At 37.0% G+C, this 26,517-nt stretch overlaps 1 protein-coding gene across 4 annotated transcripts in view; it reads left to right on the forward strand.

Moving 5' to 3' along the window:
* Positions 1 to 15,954, forward strand: part of SIDL (SIDL trafficking protein particle complex subunit 10) — a 437,479-nt gene extending 421,525 nt beyond the window's left edge. For 2 of the 4 annotated variants that reach the window (XM_066728667.1, XM_066728675.1), the window contains exon 11: positions 15,332 to 15,954. In XM_066728667.1, coding sequence (XP_066584764.1) covers positions 15,332 to 15,459 — 128 coding nt within the window. In that variant the 3' untranslated portion in view covers positions 15,460 to 15,954. The remainder of the gene's footprint in view (positions 1 to 15,331) is intronic. The other 2 variants (XM_066728658.1, XM_066728682.1) reach the window with 1 other exon arrangement.
* The last annotated feature ends 10,563 nt before the right edge of the window (positions 15,955 to 26,517 follow it).

Genomic DNA, 26,517 nt, shown 5'->3' on the forward strand with positions numbered 1-26,517 from the left:
AATCCTTTTTAGGCCTAGCAGGCTATTACCGAAGGTTCATTGACCATTTTGCTGACCTGTCGAAACCCATGACGAACCTATTAAAGAAAGGAGTGAAGTTCAACTGGACCTCCCTAGAACAATCATCATTTGAAAATCTAAAGGAAAGATTGACTACTGCACCACTTTTACAGTATCCAGACTTTCATCTTCCTTTCATTCTGACCACGGACGCCTCCAATAAAGCAATAGGAGCCGTGTTATCGCAAGGCGAGGTAGGCAAAGACCTCCCCGTTGCTTACGCCAGCAGAACGCTTAACAAGGCCGAAGTAAACTACAGCACCACGGAAAAAGAATTAGCAGCTATAGTTTGGGCTGTACAAAATTTTCGACCTTACTTATATGGTACTAGATTTACCATCATCACCGATCATCAACCACTTACTTGGCTTTTCAATGTAGAAAACCCAGGCTCCAGGTTGATGCGTTGGAGATTAAAGCTAGCCGAGTACGATTACGAAATTAGATACAAACCAGGTACTCAGAATACAAACGCAGATGCGCTAAGTCGTATATACGTGACCACGCGCTCAAGAGCACGGCAAGCCGCCCCAAGGCCAACCGACTCAAACGAAGATGCAACCTCAGCTAACTCCGACGCCGAGGAAAAAACAGCTGATGAGAAGTCATCAACCTATACTCCCGCAATGATAAACCAAATCCTTTACGAGTATCACGATACTCCCTTCGGAGGACATGAAGGCGTAAATAGAACCCTGCAGAGAATTAAAATTAGACACGTTTGGCCAAATATGAAAAAGGACATTGAAGAATACATAAAAAAATGTGACAAGTGCCAGCGCAATAAAACAGGCAACGTGAAACGTGCACCAATGCAGATAACAGACACGCCAGTAGAACCCTTCGAAAAGGTCGCCCTAGATATAATAGGACCATACCCTGCGACCAAACAAGGAAATAAGTATGCCTTAACCTTCCAAGACCTTTTCACAAGGTACAGCATAGCCCTACCAATTCAAGACCAGTCAGCCTCTACTGTGGCACGACTATTCGTTGAAAGGATCATTTTTTCTTACGGGCTACCCCAAAAGGTTTTAACTGACCAGGGCACTAACTTTCTAAGTAACCTCTTTAAGGACGTCTGTAAGCTATTAAAAATTGACAAAATACAGACCACGGCATACCACCCACAGTCAAATGGTGCGCTAGAACGGTCGCACCGAACATTGGCGTCGTACTTAAAAAACTTTGTCAACGAAGATTTAGATAACTGGGACGAATGGTTACCCTACGCCATGTTCACCTATAACACTACGCCACACACAGCTACAGGCCGAACGCCTTTTTCACTGCTATTCGGACGCGAGGTTGAATTACCGACCACGCTCAAATATCCGCCGCAACCTACGTATACATTTGAAGATTATTATAACGAGCTTCGCGAAAGAATTCGCTCAACAGGTAACGTCATGAAGGACCAATTAATACGGGAAAAGGAAAAATCGAAGATCTATTATGATCACAATACTCAAGAATCAAATTACGAAGTAGGAGACCAAGTATTGTTAAAGCGAGAAATGATTCGCGCTGGAAGACCAAAGAAACTGGAACCCCTATACGACGGTCCCTATACCATAACCGCAAAACTAAGCGAGCTAAATTATGAGTTAGCAGTGGGTAAAAAGAAAATCGTAACCCACGTCAATAGGCTAAAGCCTTATCACGTGTAGTTACCGACTCGACCACCCACACATACCATTCTCTCTTCACACTTTTCCCCATCAACCTAACCTACTTCCTACTATAATACTATCTTACAACTACCAATTACTACATATCACTACCACTAGAACTATCTAACTATACTAATAGTTTTTATAAAAAAAAAAATATATCAAAATCAATTCCTAAATACTTTCATTATAACTAATAAGATAAGCTCAATAAAAAAAAAAAAAAAAAAAAAACTATTTTTAATTTCTACGGTATCTACATAATTTTTTTCCTTTCATATTATTATTAGAATTTTTATTATTTTTTTTTACCTTCCTTTCCTTTTTACCTTACTGTCCCTAAAAACTTAACTAATAGGAAAAGGTACTAAGACTAGAAATCAAATGGATACCTTTTAAAAATATTGAAATTTATTCAAGGGGAAAAGGTTTCTACAATCTCCTCACCTCCTCTTACAATTATTACGAGTTTTAGGAACATAAATATAATTGTTCTTATTTTTTATATATATAATAATAAAAAAAAAAAAAAATATAATAAATTTTTTTTTCTGGCTAAATTAAGCCATGGTATTTGAGGACGTCCTTTTCCTCCAAGGGTGGGCCAGTCCACCCCTCGACCTGCTGGTTGGGGTACCCCCAGCCACGGTAGGGCTCCACCCCGGTGTACTGGAGCCACCTTATCCCAAACAGGTCGAAAACGACCCAAAAACAGTCCTCTAGGCAGTCGTAGTCCCACTCCTGGTCATTTTGGATGCGGTCGGACTTCCGGCACATCCTCCGGAACTGAACTGCACCCACGTTGAAAATTACGACTAAACAAAAAAAAAGGGGGGGATAGAAACTACAAAATCAAAACTAATTAAAACAAAAAGGAGAGAAAACGAAAATATAAGGATACTCACCATTGTCGAACTTGAGGAAAAGACGACGCCCCTGGCCGTCAATCTCTCCACGGTCGTACATGTCCCTCCGTTTGTACACTTGGACAGCCATTGCACAATAAACGCAGGGAAACTTTGAAACTTTTTCGGTCGAATCAAGACGAAATGAAATTCCCCGTACGGAAACCACTAATATATAGTGCATTCCCCACTTCACGCAAATTCACGCAAAAACGCTGACCCAATGTCTACGAACTAGACGCACCTTCGCGACCGACTAAAATAACTCCCATGTAGAAATAAAGCTTGTTTAAATTTTACATATTAAAATTCCAAAATTAACCAAACATACCCTTTATTATAGGTGCATGCTGACCCTTATGGTCATAACGATCCACAGAAGCTCCCAGCAAGTCCAAAATATTCCCATCAAAGGTCAACCGGGACTATTCTATGAAAAATTCGGCACGGTCAATTTTTATAAAGAGAAATGGAAATTAGTGATAACTACCGACATAGTAGAATACCGCCAAAGACTCGCGCAACTAAACAAATTCCTATACGACCACGCCCTTTGCTCCACACAAGAAGGAAAAAAAATCTGTAAACACTCCGTCATTGATACCGTCTACAAATTAGAGACAACCGAAAAAATCCTAGACGAAATAGATGAAGTAACGCTACATCAAGAAAGAAACAGACGAGGACTAGCAAACGGAGTAGGGTCAATCGGAAAAATTTTATTCGGAATAATGGACAGTAACGACGAAGAAGAAATAAATAAACATCTACAAAATTTAGATCAAACAGTAGAAACCAACAGATTAGCACTCCTAAAACAAATACAAATTATCGACCAAACCATAGAAACTTATAATAACACGATACAAAAAATAGATGCGAACGAAAAAATGCTGATGAAAGCAGCACGTGATCTAGAAGCCCAAGCGGACGAGCGAGAAGCTCTATATAACATTAATCTTACATCCGAAGAATTAATGATAGACACAGATCACTTATTAAATTTCGTGATAATGGCGAGCCAAGGAATAATAAACCCGAACATTATTCGATACACAAAAATTATCGAATACCTTAAAGATGCGATTCCTCACATCCCTCCTGGCACGCAATTCCCTTTTCCATTAGAAACACTAAACATCCATTTAATTTCCAAACTAATGCAACCCACAATTTATACCAAAACAAACAAACTAATTGTAGTACTCCATATACCTCTAATAACACCCAAAGAATTCGATCTTTTACAAATATATCCAATCCCAATCCCTATTCAGAATTCTACAACATTACACTCCATAATAGATTTAAGAAAAGATTACATAGCGATAGATAGCATCGCTGAGCGATACACAGAATATACCGAAGACGAACTACGAAAATGTTACACGATAAAAGATAATTATTTCTGTCCAACGGATAAACCATCCAACAAAATAAAGACAATTAATCCATGCGAAATTGCATTATACTTAAAATACATAGATATAAATACGTGCGAGCATAAACTTATACATTTAGTGCAACCGATGCTAATTCCCATGAAAAACCAAGCTTCGTGGATATACTCCACACCGCGATTAGAAATTGTAGAAGTAATCTGCAAACAAAAACCTACTTATAATATAGAATTAATGGGCTCCGGAGTAATTAATTTATATAAAAATTGTATCCTAACAGCTACTGATTTTGTTTTGGAACCCGTACAAACCTCCAAGCCCAACAAACATAAGAACTATATCCCGCACTATAATTTCTCTTTGAGAGCCATAGATCCTGAAAACTACGTAGCAGCAATCAACACAACCAAAATTCCCAGGCTGCATAACATCCTGAACAAGGTCAACGACCTCAACACGCTCAGCATCCAGCTAAAACAGCTGAAAAAGGATGTACAAAACGAAGACCTAGGACAACACCACACCTATCAACATATGGCCATCTCATATTCTACTACAACGCTAATCATCATAGGATTAACCATCTACATAATCTGGCGATATCTTCACAGAAGACCAAAACCTAAGCCAAGAATCAGGTCAATACAGGCATTGGCATCCAATGCCATCGTAACAGATGACGTCGCCGCCCCAGCAACAGACGACGCTGCCCCGACGCACATGATTATCGTCACACCTGAGCAAGCGGCAAACATTCAATACGAACCCGATTATTAACCACCTACCCTCTTTTTCCAGGGGGGGAGGGGTGTTATGTACATAGAATAAACATACATAACTCATTGCTATTATAAGCACTATATAATTAATATTATTAATATTATTATCATTTAAAGATATAATTAATAACTCTAAATCTATCATGATTATATTAAAATATCAATAGCCTCATTGTAAAGGAGAGATACTCCTAAAAGCGACAAATTCCTAAATGTAATACGAAGCGCCAGACGCAGCTCGTTCACACAGTCGCCAAGGCTAAGTCCCGACACGTGGCAAAATGCACTTCGACGGCAGTCGAATGTTCTAGAACAATGACGCATTTGACCATTGGGACCCGCAAATGTTACCATATAAGGTAATGTTTGACGCTGCACTTTGAGGGTAGGAGCCCCAAACGTGCAGCCCCAAAAATCAGTTCGAGTCAAAAGCTAGAAGGAGCAAGTCGAGTCTCCTAGGACCTTCAGTCCTCTTATTTCTTAACCTTAACCAGGCAATCCTTTGTCTCTTAAAACTATAATTATCTAGCTCATAGCTCTGGTTATCAATTTGTATAAAAAGAAACATTGTAAATCAAACGTCAATAAACTTTATTATACAAAAGAATTTCGAGTTTGTCGTGAATCAGCGATTGAACCACAACAATATATTCATTGTAGAATAATATAACATTCATCAATATCTTTATATGTCGGTACAAAATTTCAAGATGCATTTATCATAATTAACAATGACGTAACTCTTAGGTAATATCTCTCCTTTATATAGAGAGATTATAATCCATTCTGCAACAAAAAGTCAAAGGACCATTTAACAAAGCAAAATATTCTAACCTGAGCTGTCAATATGATTACGCATACTTATCTGATTATTTTTCCTCCCCATAAATACACCTGGTATTGATAACGATTCATCAACACAAATCTACTTAGTTTCATTGATTTTTGCTTCCTAGCATAATAATAAATATAATTTTGTCTTTACTGCTATTTAATGCCACTTAATAATTTATATTTACGACATTTGTACACGTAATGTAGACCATACAAATCTGTCTATAGTCCGACCCACTTATACCAACATTTATCTTGTATGCTATAGTTTAGTATAGACTATCACGGTAGGGAGTGAAGTTAGCCAAATTGTAAAGGATTCAATTTCCCGCAGTGTACAATGACCGGCAGAAATGGCGTCCCTTGATGCGTTTAGGAACTGCGTTTTAGGATCCTTCACTGTATACTCTATTCTGCTAGGCGGAGAGAGGGGAATTGAACGCGATAACTATAGTAGTTCGTCTATCTCGCTCTAAATGTGCGAGTGCGAGAGAGAGAGAGCTTTATACGGCATAGGAGGGCAAGCCAGGCGTCCCAAGGCTTATTTCTATCTGTGCCATTGCCTATGGCTATCTCTCTCGCTCGGTAAGAATCATTCGTCCGTCCTTGTTTAGGTCAGTTCTACGCCAATGGATACTCTCTAAAGAAGATTTTCTCAGGCGACACCATTGAAGACTGCGATTACAGCGGGGATTTTAAAATAATGTGCACCTTTCACTGTCAAACGTCAGTATGAAAAATTATTGTCACTACACCGTTTGGAGCAATTAACATTATAAGTTTGGATTATTATATGATATTCTGTAATTCACATATATATTTATATGTTATTTAACTTTTAATTTTTTAAACCAATAAGTTATTGTCATTATAGAGGAACCTCATTTAAATATAAGAATATACTGGTTTCCACTTATATAACTTTTCTTGTAAATATAACATAATTTTAATTAACAAAATTCACTCATTTATTAATCAGACTAAGAAGAGTTATTTCTTTCAAATTTTGACATAAATAAAATAATATCCTAAACTCACACAACAAATTATTATTATGGAAATATTTTTATAATCGTTACACATTGATAATAATATATCTGAATATCCTTCAATTTAAAATAACATTTATATTGAAAAAATCTTGATCAATGGTCATGAAGAGTTCATGGCTCAGTGGCTAGGTCGCTTGCCTCGAAGATTAGATCAAGCCCTTTTGTCAGTGGTTCAAATCCCGCGGGAGATCACTTTTTTTCGTTTTACAAGCATTACTATCTTTTTTTTGTAATTCTTTGGATTCTTTGGAAGATTTAGCAATGTTTCCAAAAAATTACAAAAAAATAGTAATGCTTGTAAAACGAAAAAAAAAGTTCTCCCGCGGGATTTGAACCACCGACAAAAAGGCTTGATTTAATCTTCGAGGCAAGCGACCTAGCCACTGAGCCACAACTCTTCATGACCATTGATCAAGATTTCTTCAATGTAAATGACATTTTAAATTGCAGGATATTCAGATATATTATTATCAATGTGTAACGATTATAAAAATATTTCCATAATAATAATTTGTTGTGAAAGTTTAGGATATTATTTTATATATGTCAAAATTTGAAAGAAATAAATCTTCTTAGTCTGATTAATAAATGAGTGAATTTTATTAATTAAAATTATGTTATATTCACAAGAAAAGTTACATAAATGGAAACTAGTTTATTCTTATATTTAAATGAGTTTCTTCTATAATGACAATAACTTATTTGTTTAAAAAATTTAAAGTAAATTAACATATATACATATATATATATATATATATATATATGAATTACAGAATATCATATAATAATCTAGACTTATAATGTTAAATGCACCAAACGGTGTAAGTGACAATAAATTTTCATATTGACGTTTGACAGTGACAGGTCCACATTATTTTAAAACCTCCGCTGTAATCGCAATCTTCAATGGTGTCGCTTGAGAAAATCTTTAGAGAGTATCCATTGGCGTAGAACTGGCCTAAATAAGGACGGACGAATGATTCTTACCGAGCGAGAGAGATAGCCATAGGCAATGGCACAGATAGAAATAAGCATTGGGACGCCTGGCTTGCCCTGCTATGCCTTATAAAGCTCTCTCTCTCTCTCGCACTCACGCATTTAGAGCGAGATAGACGAACTACTATAGTTATAGCGTTCCATTCCCCTATCTCCACCTAGCAGAATAGAGTATACAGTGAAGGATCCTAAAACGCGGTTCCTAAACGCATCAAGGGACGCCATTTCTGCCGGTCATTGTACATACAAGCATGCCTCTCATAATAACCCTTTCCCCCTCTCATTCTGTCCATCTTTACTCTACAATTAAAATATTTGTAGCTAAATTTTTCATTTCATTAATGTTAAATTTGGGGAATCCCTGAATTACCTTGTACGATATTGGGAAATGCAAGAAATTACTTATCGAAATGTTATTTTTAGTTTTTCGAAGTGTATGGAGTCAAACTGCAGTGAGTCAATCAGAACTATTTTTTTGCAAAATTGCATCACACATGATCTAAGATCGGTTTCTCCTGAATGATCCCATATGCAATTTAAAAGGATATTCCCTTTATTTTTAAGTTTTAACGTCATTCCCGCCGGTGTGAGTAAAAACTTACTCTGCGGGTTTTCCGTCACCTACGCCGGTTCTAGCATCCGGTATAACAGGGCGCCAGATGGTCAGTTAGGTGGCCAACAGCCATTCGCTATCATCTGGGCATCTCATGCCCACCAAACAAAAGCATTCGACGGTAGCGGTAACCTAAATTGGTCAGTGGCTAAGTCGTGGGGAAGGGGAGGTTCCTTACGGAAATCCAAGCCTCGTGATCATATTCCTTGAAGAGCATACGTTTTCCTCCTCACCATCTTCAAAATAGATGATAGTGAGGAGTGCAGGAACAGTCGTTATCATATTGGGTCATAGAATTTGCCGGGGTGGGACCACACACAGGCAATGTTCTCGGCCTGACTAGCCATAGCGCAAGCCTATGGTATTACGGAGGGCACCGGGACATATTTCTGTGGGTTAACCCTTTAAGGCCGAAGATGGTCGATTTTAGACTATGTTTTTGTAACTGAATTTCAGATATATAAAGAAGTAGTAACTGGGTCTAAGGTGTGATTCTTTATATTTTTAGGTGTACTGAATTAGAATCCGGGCTCAAAATCTATAAATTTTGACCATCAAATTAAATATGGCGATCTTTTTGCAAAAAAAATGTAAAAAATTTTGTCACTTTTGAAGTTTATGATTTTTTTCACGCATAAGACGTATAAATATATGGAAATTTAATCAACTATCGGTGCACAAATTTTCCGATGATTAACGGTGAATTTTTACGTACATACTTTATTTGCCAAAATAGCCGGTAAAATGCAAGGTTAAAAAAATTGAATTTGTTCTTCATTAATTTTTTCCATAAGAACTAGAGGCTTAAATAAAAATTGTTCAAGAACAAAACTGTCTTAGAAATGACTGGGGAATATTCTTAATTTTTTAAAGATTTTTGGAGGCATATTTTGAATATTATAATTTTGCAATTTGTAAAAAAATAAAAAATATTTCCAATAAAACTGAAAAAAATTCGAGAGTATCTTTCAATCAATTCTAAGATATTTTTATTCTTACACAGTTTTGATCAAACTTTGTAGTTTTCGAGAAAAAAATTATTTAAATTTTAACTGCATGTATTATTAAAAGTATAGACATATATTTTAATAATTTTTTTCTCGAAAACTATAGAGTTTGATCAAAATTGTCTAAAAATAAAAATATGTTTGAATTGATTGAAGGATACAATCGACAATTGTCATTATTTTTACAGATAATTTTTGATATTTTTAAAAATAGTAAAAATAAAATATTCAAGAATTGTCTCCAAAAATTTTAACGAATTCCCTAATCAATTCTAAGACATTGTTATTCTTGAACAATTTTTATTAGAGTCTTTGGATGTTATGGGAAAAACAGATGAAGAAAAAATTCAATTTTTTTTACTTTCTTCAATTTTTTTGGCTATTTTGACAAATAAAGTATGTACGTAAAAATTCACCGAAAAACATCAATAAACTTGTGCATCGATGGTTAATTAAATCTTCATATATATGTACGTTTTATGTGTGAAAAAAAATCGTAAACTTCGAAAATGACAAAATTATTTACAATTTTTTGCAAAAAAACTGTCATATTTAATTTGGTGGTCAAAATTTATGGATTTTGAGCCCGGATTCTGATGCAGCACACCTAAAAACATAACGAGTCATGCCTTAGACACAGTTACTACTTCGTTAAATATCTGAAATTCAGCTACAAAACAGTCTAAAATAGACCGTCTTCGGCTTTAATGGGTTAACTACGGTTCCCCTGCACACTCTCCTATGCACCAGTTAGTAATCAGTCATGACATATGTGCAGGCTAGCCTATAGCACACGCGTCACGTATGCGAATATACCCGCGATTGTTTTAGTGCCGCGTTATGCGCTCAGCAGCACGCACAAACCAGTGATGATAGAAAGCGGGTATTCGTTCCCCCCACTATGCAACCATAGGCTCACTACGACTCCGAAAGCCTTCTGGAAATTCTGGCATGCGTGAGACATCCCCACTCGTGCCCCTTCTCGTTGATCACATATACCATCACAGCGATGCATACGTGTCTCGGCATCCGTCGCTTGACTTCGGCTAGTTTCGTTGAACGTAAGTACGAAAGAGAGCGGTATACTTTTCTCGGACCTCTCTTTCTCGCGCTCGATCTTCGTTCGTTTAGCCAACGAGCAAAGCCGTGCTAGCCGAAGCAAATTAAGAAATGTCTTTTCTGGCAGCTATGATAAAAAAGCTGGCCACGTTGAATGAATATTAAAATAATATTTATAAGCAGCCATTAACTTATTAGATTTTATAATAAATAAGGAAATGCGATGATTTTACGTAACATTGATCAATTTTGTTGAGACTCATATGTTACGTATTATTGTTAAAAATATTTCATTTTCTTAATTTATTATTTAATGTAGTATATTAATGGTAATAAAAATAAAATCATTATGAAAACAAAATTTAAAAAAATTGCACGAGTCTTCGGGAATCGAACCCGGGCCCGCGATAACAGCAGGCAGTTGCCTTACCATCTACGCTATGGCGCTTATTTGGCAGCTTAGAAGCAAAATCGCAAGTCGCTTATTAAAGCGATGGAGCCTTTCTCTATTAAGTTTAATTTCCAGAAGAAAGTATTAATTATAATCTTAAATTTATTTACTTCGTATGTCTTTTCATAATAAAACAAAATATTTTTTTTACATATTTCTAAACATTAATGACTTTAATTGCTGTAGCTTCAAAAAGTGACTCTAACATTGCGGTGAACATTTTTGAAAGCTGCAGAATTAAAAATAAGTAACCCAAGAACCGTATTGGGTATTTAATATGTCATTCATATTGCAATCTATTTAATTTAAAATATCTCATAAATAAAAAAACGATTAATCTTTCTTAATAAGTAAAAGCACGTGGCTGACAGAGATTAAGTCCATATTTATAATAGATAATATATGAAAATAAACAAATAAATAAATAAATTGTGATCGATTTTCTGCATTTTCAAATAATAGTGTCGCATAATTAAAAGAGGTAGTGCAAAAGTGGATGAGCTAGTCTAAAGGATCGATATCGCAATTTTGGCAAATCATCGAATAGTTCCTCCCTATCTTTCTCCGTTAATTTTTACAATTTCTGAGAAATAAGCATATCTACGTGTAGCCCTAAATGTCTACTTTCTACGATGTCTAAACAACTTTTTTCGATAAAAGCAATTTTTCCGGCTCAAAAAGGCACTTCACGCGCCGTGTACCCGTACCTTAATGTTCGTACGGAAGGAGAAAATCAAAATTAGCAAACGATGCTTATTTCTCAGAAATTGTAAAAATTAAAGGAGAAAGATCGGGAGGAACTATTCGATGACTTGCCAAAATTGAGATATCGATCCTTTAGACTAGCTCATCCACTTTTGCACTAACTCTTTTAATTATGCGATACTATTATTTGAAAATGTAAAAAATCGATCACAATTTATTTATTTATTTTCATATATTGTCTATTATAAATATCGACTTAATCTCTGTCAGCCACGTGCTTTTACTTGTTAAGAACGATTAATCGTTTTTCTATTTATGAGGTATTTTAAATTAAATAGATTGCAATAGGAATGACATATTAAATACCAAATACGATTCTTGGGTTACTTATTTTTAATTCTGCAGCTTTCAAAAATGTTCTCCGCAATGTTAGAGTCACTTTTTGAAGCTACAGCAATTAAAGTCATTAATGTTTAGAAATATGTAAAAAAAATATTTTGTTTTATTATGAAAAGACATACGAAGTAAATAAATATAAGATTATAATTAATACTTTCTTCTGGAAATTAAACTTAATAGAGAAAGGTTCCATCGCTTTAATAAGCGACTTGCGATTTTGCTTCTAAGCTGCCAAAAAAGTACCATAGCGTAGATGGGAAGGTGACTGCCTGCTGTTATCGCGGGCTCGGGTTCGAATCCCGAAGACTCGTGCAATTTTTTTAAATTTTGTTTTCATAATGATTTTTTTTATTACCATTAATCTACTACATTAAATAATAAATTAAGAAAATGAAATATTTTTAACAATAATACGTAACATATGAGTCTCAACAAAATTGATCAATGTTACGTAAAATCATCGCATTTCCTTATTTATTATAAAATCTAATAAGTTAATGGCTGCTTATAAATATTATTTTAATATTCATTCAACGTGGCCAGCTTTTTTATCATAGCTGCCAGAAAAGACATTTCTTAATTTGCTTCGGCTAGCACGGCTTTGCTCGTTGGCTAAACGAACGAAGATCGAGCGCGAGAAAGAGAGGTCCGAGAAAAGTATACCGCTCTCTTTCGTACTTACGTTCAACGAAACTAGCCGAAGTCAAGCGACGGAAGCCGAGACACGTATGCATCGCTGTGATGGTATATGTGATCAGCGAGAAGGGGCACGAGTGGGGATGTCTCACGCATGCCAGAATTTCCAGAAGGCTTTCGGAGTCGTAGTGAGCCTATGGTTGCATAGTGGGGGGAACGAATACCCGCTTTCTATCATCACTGACACAAACACCAGCACAGTCGCGTGAACATATCCTGACTTCCTGCTATCGGCAGTCAGCGCATAACGTACTGCGTAGCCAGTTTGAGGCGCGTAATCAGCGCTTAAGCCAGGCTCGATCTTCCATTTCCCCTCCTCGTGGGGACTTATAGACACAGCTATATTTTAGGACTTCCTAAGGCCGACTCTCCTTATCTCAGGTTGCCTAGGTTGCTTGGCATGGTCCTGCCTTACTTCATAGGAGAATCTGGACATTGCTTTTGGGGTGGCGGTCTTTTTATTCGGGCTTCTGTCAGTCAACGGGGTTCATCCTTAAGTTAACAATTATCCACTCGTGAACCTATCTTACGAGTCGTTTATACAGGGATCAATAATATTCACTGTTCGGTATCTTTTATGTTCTTTATTCTCTTATACATCAGTATCTCGGATACATGGCGAGAAACTTCGTTATAAAGTATATACAGGGTATATCAGCAATGATGCTTTTAATTTTAACCACATATTCTTGAGCATAAACTAAGTCGAAAAGTCCTATACTATAAGGTCTGGAAAAGCATCATTGCTGAGATAAATCAATTTTAAACTGATAAATCAGGGCTTTGATTCAACGGAAAAATTACTTTAATTTCACTTTCGTTGACAGTTCCTCTTAAAAAAAAAAGAAGTTTGTACTTCTCTGTTTATCCGTATTGTCGAACGCGCATATACACACATGCACACAACTACGCCGATTATTAATATTACCTTCTAATGTCTTACATTCCTGATCCTCATGGTGCTGATGAAATTCATTTTCCGCCTATTTTTAAAAGAATCCTCGAAAGCACCTATTTGGTTGAAAACTCTGGGTAACGATACATCGTTATTTGTAGCTTAATTTTCAAGTCGTTTTATCTTTTCGGTGACGCGATATATGAACTGCTCTAAGGTAGTCAAGAAATAAGTATTTTATCATAAAAGCTATTATAAGAAATTGTATTGTTTCTGTTTTTGGAAGTCTAACTGTTTTATGAGATAGAAGTTTGCTGCATCATTGGAAGATCAAAATGACTCGAAAATGGATTCTCAAGGAAGGCCATAGTCCACTAGAAATTTCACTCTAACTGGAGAACTTGAGGGATCCCATTAAGAATAAATAAGCCATTTTTTCATTTTATACAGGGACAAGCCACAAAATTAAAAATAATTTTTTCTTTATACCGTAGATTGCCCACAGTTTTTGCCGTTTTGCTTAGTACTTTTTGCATAGTGTCTGCCTAAATAGACTTGCCAGTAAAATTAGCCAATTGCTAGGTCAGATTTTAGTTTATAGTGACTAGAAGTTTATATGGTTACCAAAAAGAAATATTTTACAATTCACAAAGCAAATTGTAATAAAGTGAAAAAGGGAAAAGCATATGTATTTACTAACTTATCTGAAATCTTCTCATTCCTAAGAGCGTGCAAAGACTATGAATAATAATTTACAGCATTAATAAAAAATTATTTTTAATTTTATGACTTGTCCCTTCATAAAATGAAAAAAAAGTTTATTTAATCTTAAAGGTATCCCTCAAGCTTTTCACTTAGATTGAAATTTCTAGAGAAGATTATGGCCTTACTTGAGAATCTATTTTCGAGTCATTTTGCTCTTCCAATGATGCATACAGCAAACTGCTCTATCTGATAAAACAGTCAGATTTTTAAAAACAGAAAAAAATAAAATTTCTTATAATAACTTTTTTAATATAATGCTTATTTGTTAACTACCTTAGAAAAGTTCATATGTCGCGTCACCGAAAAGATAAAACGACTTGAAAATTAATCTACAAATAACGATGTATCGTTACCCATCGTTTTCAACCAAATGGGTGTTTTCGAGGATTCTTTTAAAAATAGGTGAAAAATGAATTTCATCAGCACCATGAGGATCAGGAATGTAAGACATTAGGAGGTAATATTAATAATCGGCGTAGTTGTGTGCGTGTGTGTATATGCGAGTACGACAATACGGACAGATAGAGAAGCACAAACTTCTTTTGTTTTTTGAAGGGGAACTGTCGACAAAAGTGAAATTAAAGTAATTTTTCCGTTTAATCAAAGCCCTGATTTATTGGTTTAAAATTGATTTATCTCAGCAATTATGCTTTTCCAGACCTTATAGTATAGGACTTTTCGACTTAGTTTAATCTCAAGTATATGTGGTTAAAATTAAAAGCATCATTGCTGATACACCTTGTATATTAAACGTTGTATCAATAGTTTAACAAAATAATGAATAATCGTCATTATCAATCTAATAAAATACTGAATATTTTATTTATATTTGCTATTTTTTGTAAAGAAGTGTGTTCTTATTCTGCAAGAAATCGACCGTTTTTTTAAATTGCGAAATCGTTTGAAATGTCGGTAGTACGAACTCACTAAAAATAAGCTAGTATTTATTTTGCATAATATTAAACTCTCTAGATGTATTATTGCTATATTTTTATAATTATCAAAGTGTTACTTATTAAAAGATATTTTATAAATTTTTAAGATGCTGGCCGTAAAAAGGAACGCTGTTCTGGACCAAGATTGGAACCTTTTTGTCCTGGTGAAGTTTACAATATTAGCAAAGCTCAGCAAGTACATGTCCTACCATCAACAGCAACGGATCAAAATTGAAAGATAAAAATATCTTTAAAATAAATAGAGCTATAAATGTACAGGATGTGATGAAACAGACATCGTTTCTTGAAGCTGGGTCTTTGGGAGAGAAAGCATAACTGAGTGCGGATTTCCATTTTCGTTCGAAACGACTGAGAGGCTGAATAGCTATTCTTATTTTAACATCGCTCTTTTTAATCCTTTCCGAACGACGACTTCGGTAGCAAAGTACAGAATGGAAAATATGGAGAAATATGTTACAAGAAATCGGCGAAGAAGCAGCAATTATCGATCGCATGATAATGCATTTGCTATTTATTACTTTAACTTGGTTGTCAAAATAATATCAGATTTAAATAAATCATTATTATTATAATCCCGAACTAATTTAGCGAAGAAATAAAATCATTCTCTGTTCGCGCATGAACATTAAAAAATAAAGTGCATAAGTCTGACATAAGAAATAATAGTAAATAGTGCCTAACTACAATAAATAACTTATGCATAATTTTCGATGATATTTTTTTTCTTGTCTGGGCATATGAAAAATTTTCGGTAGAGGTAAGAAGACGAAATAAACCTTCTATTTAAATTGCATAGATGATTTGGCTTACAGCTTTTTGGTAACAACTGTTAGGGTGGGTATACGCTTGCAACCGAATGGTGAATCAAACCTCGTCGCGAATCACACTTATATGCTGCTGGCTCTATGTGAGATTTGTTACATCTAACCGACAGCATGTAGGTGTGGTTCGCGACGAGATACGATTCGACTTGCCGTTCGGTTGCAAGTGTATTCCTACTATTAATTAACACACAATCTTCTAAGTCAGATCGCGCCCATCTGCTTTCAAGAGCAATTGCTCGAACTTCTGATTCTTCCTTTCAAACAACAGACTACCCTGTGCCGTTCGACATCTTATTCTTCCGAAAGAACCAGGCCGTTATTAACAGAATAATAACTATTTTCCTAAAATCTAGCTGAAACCGAAAGAGGTGAGGTGTTTCTTATTTCTTAAGAGACACACTAAATTTGAATTAGAATTTGAAATGGTTTCCCAAATGGAAGAAGACATCACAAATGCTGCTAAATTAGACACTATTTTTTTTGCTCGCACTAAAAAAAATTCTTAAAATAACTCAATATTATCAATTTTTGCATTCTATTCAAATTTTAAATTCTCAAGCTATACATTCATTCAAATTCACGTTACTCTGTAGAAAATAAACAAAATGATATGTTTCAGTCTCTAACTGTCTCTTTAACTTAATTGCTGCTTAAATCAAATTCATGTAATGAAAACAAAATATCAGAGAAGCTGTGATGTAAAGTGCAAACTATAAGATAAATAGCTTATCATACTAAAAAGAAGCTTCGCTCGTAAAAAAATTCGCCAATAATACACAGTCGGTGTGAAAAGTATTCGTACAAATTCTCTTTTAAGGCACATCCATAAATAATATACGAAATTTTAATCGTAAACAAAATTATTTTAGAACGACCATTTTACTAGTTTGTGCGTTTCAATGTTTTTGAAAAATAATATATTTTTTTTAATATTGCAAGTTTAAATAATAGTAATTTTTCAAAAAGAGAAGAAACTTTTTAATAAAATATCAAGATGTACTTTTTATAGTGATAATCTAATGAGACTTTTTTCAACAGTTTCATTAAAATCGGTTATAAACTGTAGGAAATGTAACTCAAAGTTGCCGATCAACAATGATTTTCGCGGATTTTCATGAAAATCACTGTTTTTTGTCAACTTTAAATTACATCCCCTACAATTTATAACCGATTTTAATGAAACTGTTGGAAAAAGTCTCAGTAGATTGTCACTACAAAAAGTACATTTTAATAATTTATTAAAAAATTTTCTTTTCATTTTGAAAAATTATTATTCATTAAACTTGCAATATTAAAAAATATATATATTTGAAAAACATTGAAACGCACAAACTAGTAAAATGGTCGTTCTAAAATAACTTTTTTATGATTAATTTCGCGCATTATTTATGCAAGTGTCTTAAAAGAGAAACTGTACGAATACTTTTCACACAGACTGTAAATCGTCCAGCGTAAATAATACTTTGAAGTAAACTATTCCAATTAAAAAAATCAGTGAAATCTAAATGTTAGGCAGGTAATTATTTTTAACGCGTGGCAAAAGTTAAAATTTCGAAAACGAAAATAGTCACAAAAATATTACTTGTTGGGTCCGTAATGTTCATACGTAAGTCGCTATCTCACAATACAAGAGCATTGTTTATCGTAATTTCACAATGTGACTATTTAACGGGAATCCGTATACCGGCATTACAAGGCGAAAACTATTTCGCATGCAGCGTCGTCATTTGTTGACGGATTGTAAAGTTATTACAGGTTTTTGGAAATGCCAGAAGCTTATCTACTAAGTTACGTTAGGAAAATTAACAAAAAATGAAAAAAAAATTTTGTTTAAATAAATATAATAACATTATTGAGAAACAACAATTAAATCGCAAAATCCTCCAACGTACTTTACTAGATAACGTTCACACGTTTCCAAAAAGTCCACAAAAATGCAAATCTGTCAAAAAATGACGATGCTGCATGCGAAATAAATAATGGAAGAATTTCGTGCTGTCGACTTCCCGAACACGAAATTCTTCCATTATTTATTTCGCATGCAGCATCGTCATTTTTTGACAGATTTGCATTTTTGTGGATTTTTTGGAAACGTGTGAACGTTATCTAGTAAAGTACGTTGGAGGATTTTGCGATTTAATTGTTGTTTCTCAATAATGTTAATATATTTATTTAAACAAAATTTTTTTCTCATTTTTTGTTAATTTTCCTAACGTAACTTAGTAGATAAGCTTCTGTCATTTCCAAAAATCTGTAATAACTTTACAATCCGTCAACAAATAACGACGCTGCATGCGAAATAGTTTTCGCTCTGTAATGTCGGTATACGGATTCCTGTTAACCTTTTTCATACCAAAATGGCATAAATTTAGTCTTTTTTTCTTTTAAATAATTTTTCTAGATAATTTTTATAGATCTTTTCAGAACTTGGTATCTTAACATTTTAAGATGTGCTCTTTCGAAGTCCGATACTATTTTCTTAATATCTTGGAACACTTTTCCGATATTCCAGTTTATACTAAAAAAAAGTGAAAATATCGCATTTCCAATATTAATTTTCCATTTATCCTCATACTAACATCAATAAATCATCTTAACATTAGGGATCTAGTAGCACAATGGCTTTATCTAAAAGCGAGTCAATATAGACACCAAAATACAAGATGGCCACCACAATATTGCAAAGTTTTCAAGAAATTAGTGTTTTTATGTAGATTACGTTATTATTTATGGTAAATATACATATAATTTTGTATATATAGAGTTTAATTGTGTATCAAAAAATAAATAATCACCAAAGAGGGCTAAATCACAAGAAATTAAAATTCCAGATGGTTTTACATTTTAATAATCTTTCACTACTGTAAAATGCTCGAGAGATTACACTTTTTAAAATTGACCACGTAATGTTTACAGAAGTAGAGTAGCTAGGATGGTTCTATGACCGGGGGGGCGAGGGGGTCGGGGTTCCGCGGGTGTAGGGGAAGTAGGGGAATTGCCCCCTCTGCGGTTGTGCGCATTGTGTGTGTCACCCACGTTAAACTCGTAGGGTACACATGTGACCTCCCCCCCTCTTACGTTAAGCAGTGGACGCCTTAGAGAGAGAGAAAGAGAGAAAGAGAGAAAGAGAAGGAGAAGTGCGACGTCTATATCGCGTCGCTTGAGATAAGAGAGTAGGCACCGGTCCAGAATCCTCATGGAATTGCACGCCTGCCTTCCTCCTGGCTTCGCTCAACTGTCCGCATGCAGAAAGAGAAAGAGAAAGAGAAAGAGAAGGAGAAATAGAATTTCGGGGTTGTGAAATGAACGATATTTGGAGTTTTTAATTAAAATTTATAAATATATTTTTAATAATACACACATAAAAAAATTTATAATTGAATATAATAATTAAATATTAAAAAAAATTAATAATATATTTCTCGCTTCTGATAGGGGGCCACCCTTCCTCGTCATGAGGGTCTTCGTGTTGGAGGTTGGGTGACCCCCAAACCCCTTCCTGCATTCAACGGATGCCGAAAAAGTCGAAATCTTCTTGGAAATTTACTTTCCTCACAATCTCTTCTTCCCATTCAGCATTCCTCGTTTTAATGCCCTCCCGCATGTATTGCGTGTGCTCCTTCTCGATCATTTTTTCGCGTAAAACTGCATGCGAATGATTAAAAAAATAAATATATTATTTTATGTATTATTTTCACGTGAAGCAAAAATGTCAATCAGCCCCCTATTACACAATATAAAATTACTATTGGTTAAAAAGTACTGTGACGAGACGCTTACTTTGTCGCTGCCCCATGCACGATACCGCGTGGTGGGGAGAGCTGTGGCGTACGTGCCGATACCGCGGCCTATACTATAGCGTGCGCAAAGTATAGTGTTCTCGTCATGCCCCTCCCTAACTACCCAGAACGGCCGCTCCGCAGCGCCGATACCGTTTTCGGCGGCTCGACTGGGTATATAAGACCGAGCTCCGACCCAGTTGAGCATTCCGTACCCAGGAGCTCTCCGGGTATATTCTTCCCAACCTACCTACGCAGGAGTTCTCCACGTATCCCTATCCTTTGCTCAGGAGTTCTCCGAGCACTTCCTGGCGCAGGAGTTCTCCGCGTCGTCCGCACCGTTCCTTGCCCGATGCCCATGCTAACGGCCGAGTCCAGGAGTTCTCCGGACCAACGGCCATTTTCTTACAGGGATTAATACCGTTTTATTTACAGCTTCCCCGCTGACCACCATATTGGCGTCCGCCATATTGACTCCCCGGGCCCTCCCGTAAGGCCACCTACCGCCGCACCGCATACCGGTCCGTTCCCGAAAGCCCCGCCGAGTGGCTACCGAGCGAAGCGCCGCCAGCGGGCGATAATTATACTTGCGTCATAGCGACCGACACATAAGCGTACACACCTGCAGCGGCAAGACACGAACAACACAAACATAAATAGGTTAAGGTTATTATGTACAAAAACATTGTAAATACTCTTGTTTCTTTTATTTATCCTAAATAAACAGTTTTTGTTATCTACATTAAACCCGTCCATATTTATTTTTATCCTTCTCGGTCAAGCGAACCGAACGGTTTTTGCGACGACTAAACTCGTCAACAAAACGCGTTACAGTACATTAATAATATAAGGAAAAAGTAATTTTATATTGTGTAATAGGGGGCTGATTGACATTTTTGCTTCACGTGAAAAACAAAAAAATATTATTTAATTGGTTGTAACTTACGGTCTCTGATGTCATCCAACAGCTTTCTATCTGGATTTATCCTTTTTACATACCACATGAAATCGTAGAGGTGTGCGTAGATTTCGTCGTACATTTTTTTTTTTTTTTTAAATAATAATTATCTTTGAGACTTTTTCGGTCGAAGGGCACAAACTAGAATCAGCGTACCCATCCACAGATCCACTATAGGAATTTCATGTAAGAGGGGAGACGTCACATGGGTACTGTTATGTACATAGAATAAACATACATAACTCATTGCTACAATAAGCATTATATAATTAATATTATTAATATTATTATCATTTAAAGATATAATTAATAACTCTAAATCTATCATAATTATATTAAAATATCAATAGCCTCATTGTAAAGGAGAGATACTCCTAAAAGCGACAAATTCCTAAATGTAATACGAAGCGCCAGACGCAGCTCGTTCACACAGTCGCCAAGGCTAAGTCCCGACACGTGGCAAAATGCACTTCGACGGCAGTCGAATGTTCTAGAACAATGACGCATTTGACCATTGGGACCTGCAAATGTTACCATATAAGGTAATGTTTGACGCTGCACTTTGAGGGTAGGAGCCCCAAACGTGCAGCCCCAAAAATCAGTTCGAGTCAAAAGCTAGAAGGAACAAGTCGAGTCTCCTAGGACCTTCAGACCTCTCATACCTTAATTTTATCCAGGCAATCCTTTGTCTCTTAAAACTATAATTATCTAGCTCATAGCTCTGGTTATCAATTTGTATAAAGAAGAAACATTGTAAATCAAACGTCAATAAACTTTATTATACAAAAGAATTTCGAGTTTGTCGTGAATCAGCGATAGAACCACAACAAACTGGTGGCAGCGGTGGGATCCGTTGACTGGTGAAGATCAAACCTACATAAATCTTCATCCCAAGGAAAATCAGGAAAATTTATTTCTCCGATCGACCAACCTCTACAAGGACGAACCGACGTGGATGATCATCGATACTCAACGAGACATCCGCCAACTTCGCCTTTCTCAGCAACGGAGCGACAAACCCACAACTTCGAGGTTCACCCCGCATACTACCTCACGACTACAAGAAATCAACGACTGGAAACCAGCAGAACTTGCAGCCAGCCAACCAGTGAAAATGAGCTTTTGGTGAGTACGGTACCAATCATATCAGTAGCAATTTTATTTGTGAACATTGTAACCGCGAGCCCATAGCGTTTGTAGTACTAAATTTTTTCCATGTACCGTAATCCCGATAATTTAGACCGAACTCAATCTGAACCCAGCTTAACTCCCGCGACATATAGTGTACCTCGACCAAATCGTGTTTCAATCTCCCGAGAGATAGACAGTTGCATCTCTCAATTAGGGAATAGAACTTTGCGTACTCTTAGGGAAACCGACGAAGGAACCCCATTTCGAAACGTAAATACGCGAAGACGGAATAGACTAACTATGGCTCACCGTGGCAACGCGAATAACGACGCCCCAGAATTAGATCATAGTTACACCGCGGAACGTCCGCCTGTCAGAATAGAAGACGCACCAACAAACACGATTCCTCTTGACGAAAGCATACCTTTTAGCGCCATAGATGCTGAAATTAGAAGATTACACAACAGCATAAGGCCCCGCGAAATTAGCGCAATTGAAGAAGAAAACGCGAGACTGAGAGACGAACTCTCCAGGCTACGCCAAAATTTTAATAGGTTCCCCGCGAGGACCTCCACGGCAAGACCGGCACAAAGAACATCGTATGTGACTCCCTGCGAAAGACCTCGATACGTGCCAGATCTAGACGATGAGGAAGAAGAAGAACCTCACCACGGATATGCTTCCCTACATGTAACTCTCGGAAGAATCCCTAAATACAAAGGAGACCCAGACGAGCTAGAACCGTTTGTGAATTCTATAGTTATGGCAAATCAAAATCTACACCCGTTAGATAGAGACGAATTTCTACGGCAGGTTAGATTCACAATACTAAGAGGCAAAGCTTATACTGAAACTAAGCACAAAGTAATCGAAAACATCGAACAACTAATACGAGAATTAGAAGAAGCGTTCAAACCCCGACGGTCTACCGCGACCCTCCAAAATAGTTTAAATCGATGCCGACAAGGAAAAGATGAATCGGTACGATCCTATGCTTCCCGACTAGAAGACATATTATCAGGTTTGAAAGAAAGATGCATCACGCCAGCAAATGATCCGGCTAAAAACGAAGCCATAGAAGAATTGTTAACGCAACAAGCGAAGCATCAATTCATAAAAGGATTGAATTTTAAACTCCAAGTTATGGTAGCATCATGCGAGAGCGCAACTTTCAGAGAATCAATTGCTATCGCAATCGATCGCGAATCCTTGACTCGCTCCGACGAAGAGTACAGAACTCAACAGGGCTCGACCCATGGCAGACGCGATAACCAAGGACAACAACGATCCTCCGGACAACGGAATAATTCGCACCTCCATTGCAAACGCTGCGATAGGAAAGGACATGTAGCCGAAAAATGCTACGCGAGACTTAGCAACGCAAAACGGACTCAGAGTCACTCATCTTCTGTTAACAAGGTATCCACCTCTTGCAATTATTGTAAAAAACCAGGACACACTGTCCAAGAGTGCCGCACCCTAAAAGCAAAGCGAGAAAGAGAAGCTCAACAGAATGCAAATAATTCAGAGCAGCCAGTTAATGAAAACTTGAATCGACCAACACCTGTAGGAAATCTAACCGCTAATATGGTATTATGTACTCCCATAAAAAATCTGATCGAAGTACAAGCCGCTGAATTCATACGACCAGCAACCTTACTCTTCGATACTGGAGCCGATGTCTCCATAATTAAAATAAAAGTCCTGCGCAAGGAAACGATAGCTGACAAAACCCCGATTACGCTAACAGGAATAAGTGGAACACCTGTAAAGACGCTTGGATCAGTTTACCTACACGTAAAAGTCGGAAAATACACTATAACCCATAAATTTCAAATAGTACCAGACACCTTTTCGCTAATAGCCGACGGACTAATCGGTATGGATTTCTGGAAAAGAAACAGTTTCCATTATGAAAAGGACGTGTCCTTGACGATGCTGGGACACACCTGGCCAATGAAACAAGTAGTATCACGCACGGTATCACTAAAACCGAGATCCCAAACATTAGTAGCCGCGTTAACAGATAGTAAAAAAGACGGCATTGTAAACGGACACCAAATACTACCTGGAGTGTATATAGGTAACTGTGCCACTAGGCCAACCAACTCTACCTGCTGCGTCAGCATTTTGAACATCACGGAGAAAGAACTAGAGATACCCTTGCCTACAGTTGTGTTAGAAGATATTCCGAGTCCACCGACTCAGGGCGACGACCCTTCTGTACCCATAACCGTATACGCTGTCAATAACTGCGCCAGCGATCGACTCGCCCGGTTAAAGTCTCAATTAGAACTAAATCATTTAAATCAGGAAGAATTGCGTACACTAACAGAAATCTGTGAGGAATACAATGATATATTTCATTTAGAAGGTGATAAACTCCTCACTACAGAAGCGGTAAAACACACCATTACTTTGGTAGAAAATACCAAACCTATCTTTAAAAAACCCTATAGGTTACCTGAAAAGCATAAACAAGAAATTGATAAACAAATTTCCCAGCTAGAAGCCGACGGAATAGTACGGCCGAGCCGAAGCCAGTGGAATGCGCCACTGCTCGTGGTGCCCAAGAAACACGATGCACAAGGGAATATAAAAATGCGCATCGTCGTAGATTTTCGCAAGCTAAACGAAGCTACTATAGGTGATGCCTATCCATTGCCAAACATCACCGAAATATTGGACCAACTAGGCCATTCAAAATATTTCACCACCCTCGACCTAGCCTCTGGATTTCACCAGATAGGCATGGCTGAAGAAGACAAAGAAAAAACAGCCTTCTCCACACCCCTGGGGCACTACGAGTACAACCCCATGCCCTTTGGATTGAAAAACGCACCAGCTACTTTCCAACGCTTAATGAACACCGTATTATCTGGACTCCAAGGGATCCAATGTTTCGTTTACCTTGACGACATAGTAATTCACGCCCCTACTCTAATAGAACACAACAAAAGACTGAAACAAGTGTTCATTCGACTGCGTGAAAATACTCTAAAGCTGCAACCGGAAAAATGCCGTTTCCTTCGCAAGGAAACTTGTTACCTGGATCATATAATTACGGACAAAGGCATCTCTCCAGACCCAACTAAAATAGAAGCTGTAAAAAATTTTCCAGCACCCAAGAGCGTAAAGGACGTACAATCCTTTTTAGGCCTAGCAGGCTATTACCGAAGGTTCATTGACCATTTTGCTGACCTGTCGAAACCCATGACGAACCTATTAAAGAAAGGAGTGAAGTTCAACTGGACCTCCCTAGAACAATCATCATTTGAAAATCTAAAAGAAAGATTGACTACTGCACCACTTTTACAGTATCCAGACTTTCATCTTCCTTTCATTTTGACCACGGACGCCTCCAATAAAGCAATAGGAGCCGTGTTATCGCAAGGCGAGGTAGGCAAAGACCTCCCCGTTGCTTACGCCAGCAGAACGCTTAACAAGGCCGAAGTAAACTACAGCACCACGGAAAAAGAATTAGCAGCTATAGTTTGGGCTGTACAAAATTTTCGACCTTACTTATATGGTACTAGATTTACCATCATCACCGATCATCAACCACTTACTTGGCTTTTCAATGTAGAAAACCCAGGCTCCAGATTGATGCGTTGGAGATTAATGTTAGCCGAGTACGATTACGAAATTAGATACAAACCAGGTACTCAGAATACAAACGCAGATGCGCTAAGTCGTATATACGTGACCACGCGCTCCAGAGCACGGCAAGTCGCCCCAAGGCCAACCGACTCAAACGAAGATGCAACCTCAGCTAACTCCGACGCCGAGGAAGAAACAGCTGATGAGAAATCATCGACCTATACTCCCACAATGATAAATCAAATCCTTTACGAGTATCACGATACTCCATTCGGAGGACATGAAGGCGTAAATAGAACCCTGCTAAGAATTAAAATTAAACACGTATGGCCAAATATGAAAAAAGACATCGAAGAATACATAAAAAAATGTGACAAGTGCCAGCGCAATAAAACAGGCAACGTGAAACGTGCACCAATGCAGATAACAGACACGCCAGTAGAACCCTTCGAAAAGGTCGCCCTAGATATAATAGGACCATACCCTGCGACCAAACAAGGAAACAAGTATGCCTTAACCTTCCAAGACCTTTTTACAAGATACAGCATAGCCTTACCAATTCAAGACCAGTCAGCCTCTACTGTGGCACGACTATTCGTTGAAAGGATCATTTTTTCTTACGGGTTACCCCAAAAGGTTTTAACTGACCAGGGTACTAACTTTCTAAGTAACCTATTTAAGGACGTCTGTAAGCTATTAAAAATTGACAAAATACAGACCACGGCATACCACCCACAGTCGAATGGTGCGCTAGAAAGGTCGCACCGAACATTGGCGTCGTACTTAAAAAACTTTGTCAACGAAGATTTAGATAACTGGGACGAATGGTTACCCTACGCCATGTTCACCTATAACACTACGCCACACACAGCTACAGGCCGAACGCCTTTTTCACTGCTATTCGGACGCGAGGTTGAATTACCGACCACGCTCAAATATCCGCCGCAACCTACGTATACATTTGAAGATTACTATAACGA

This window comes from Prorops nasuta, unplaced genomic scaffold (genome assembly GCF_024137725.1).
Source record: "Prorops nasuta isolate Cenicafe-Biocafe unplaced genomic scaffold, Cenicafe_Pnas_1.2 PNAS00001, whole genome shotgun sequence".
Taxonomy (NCBI): Eukaryota; Metazoa; Arthropoda; class Insecta; order Hymenoptera; family Bethylidae; genus Prorops; species Prorops nasuta.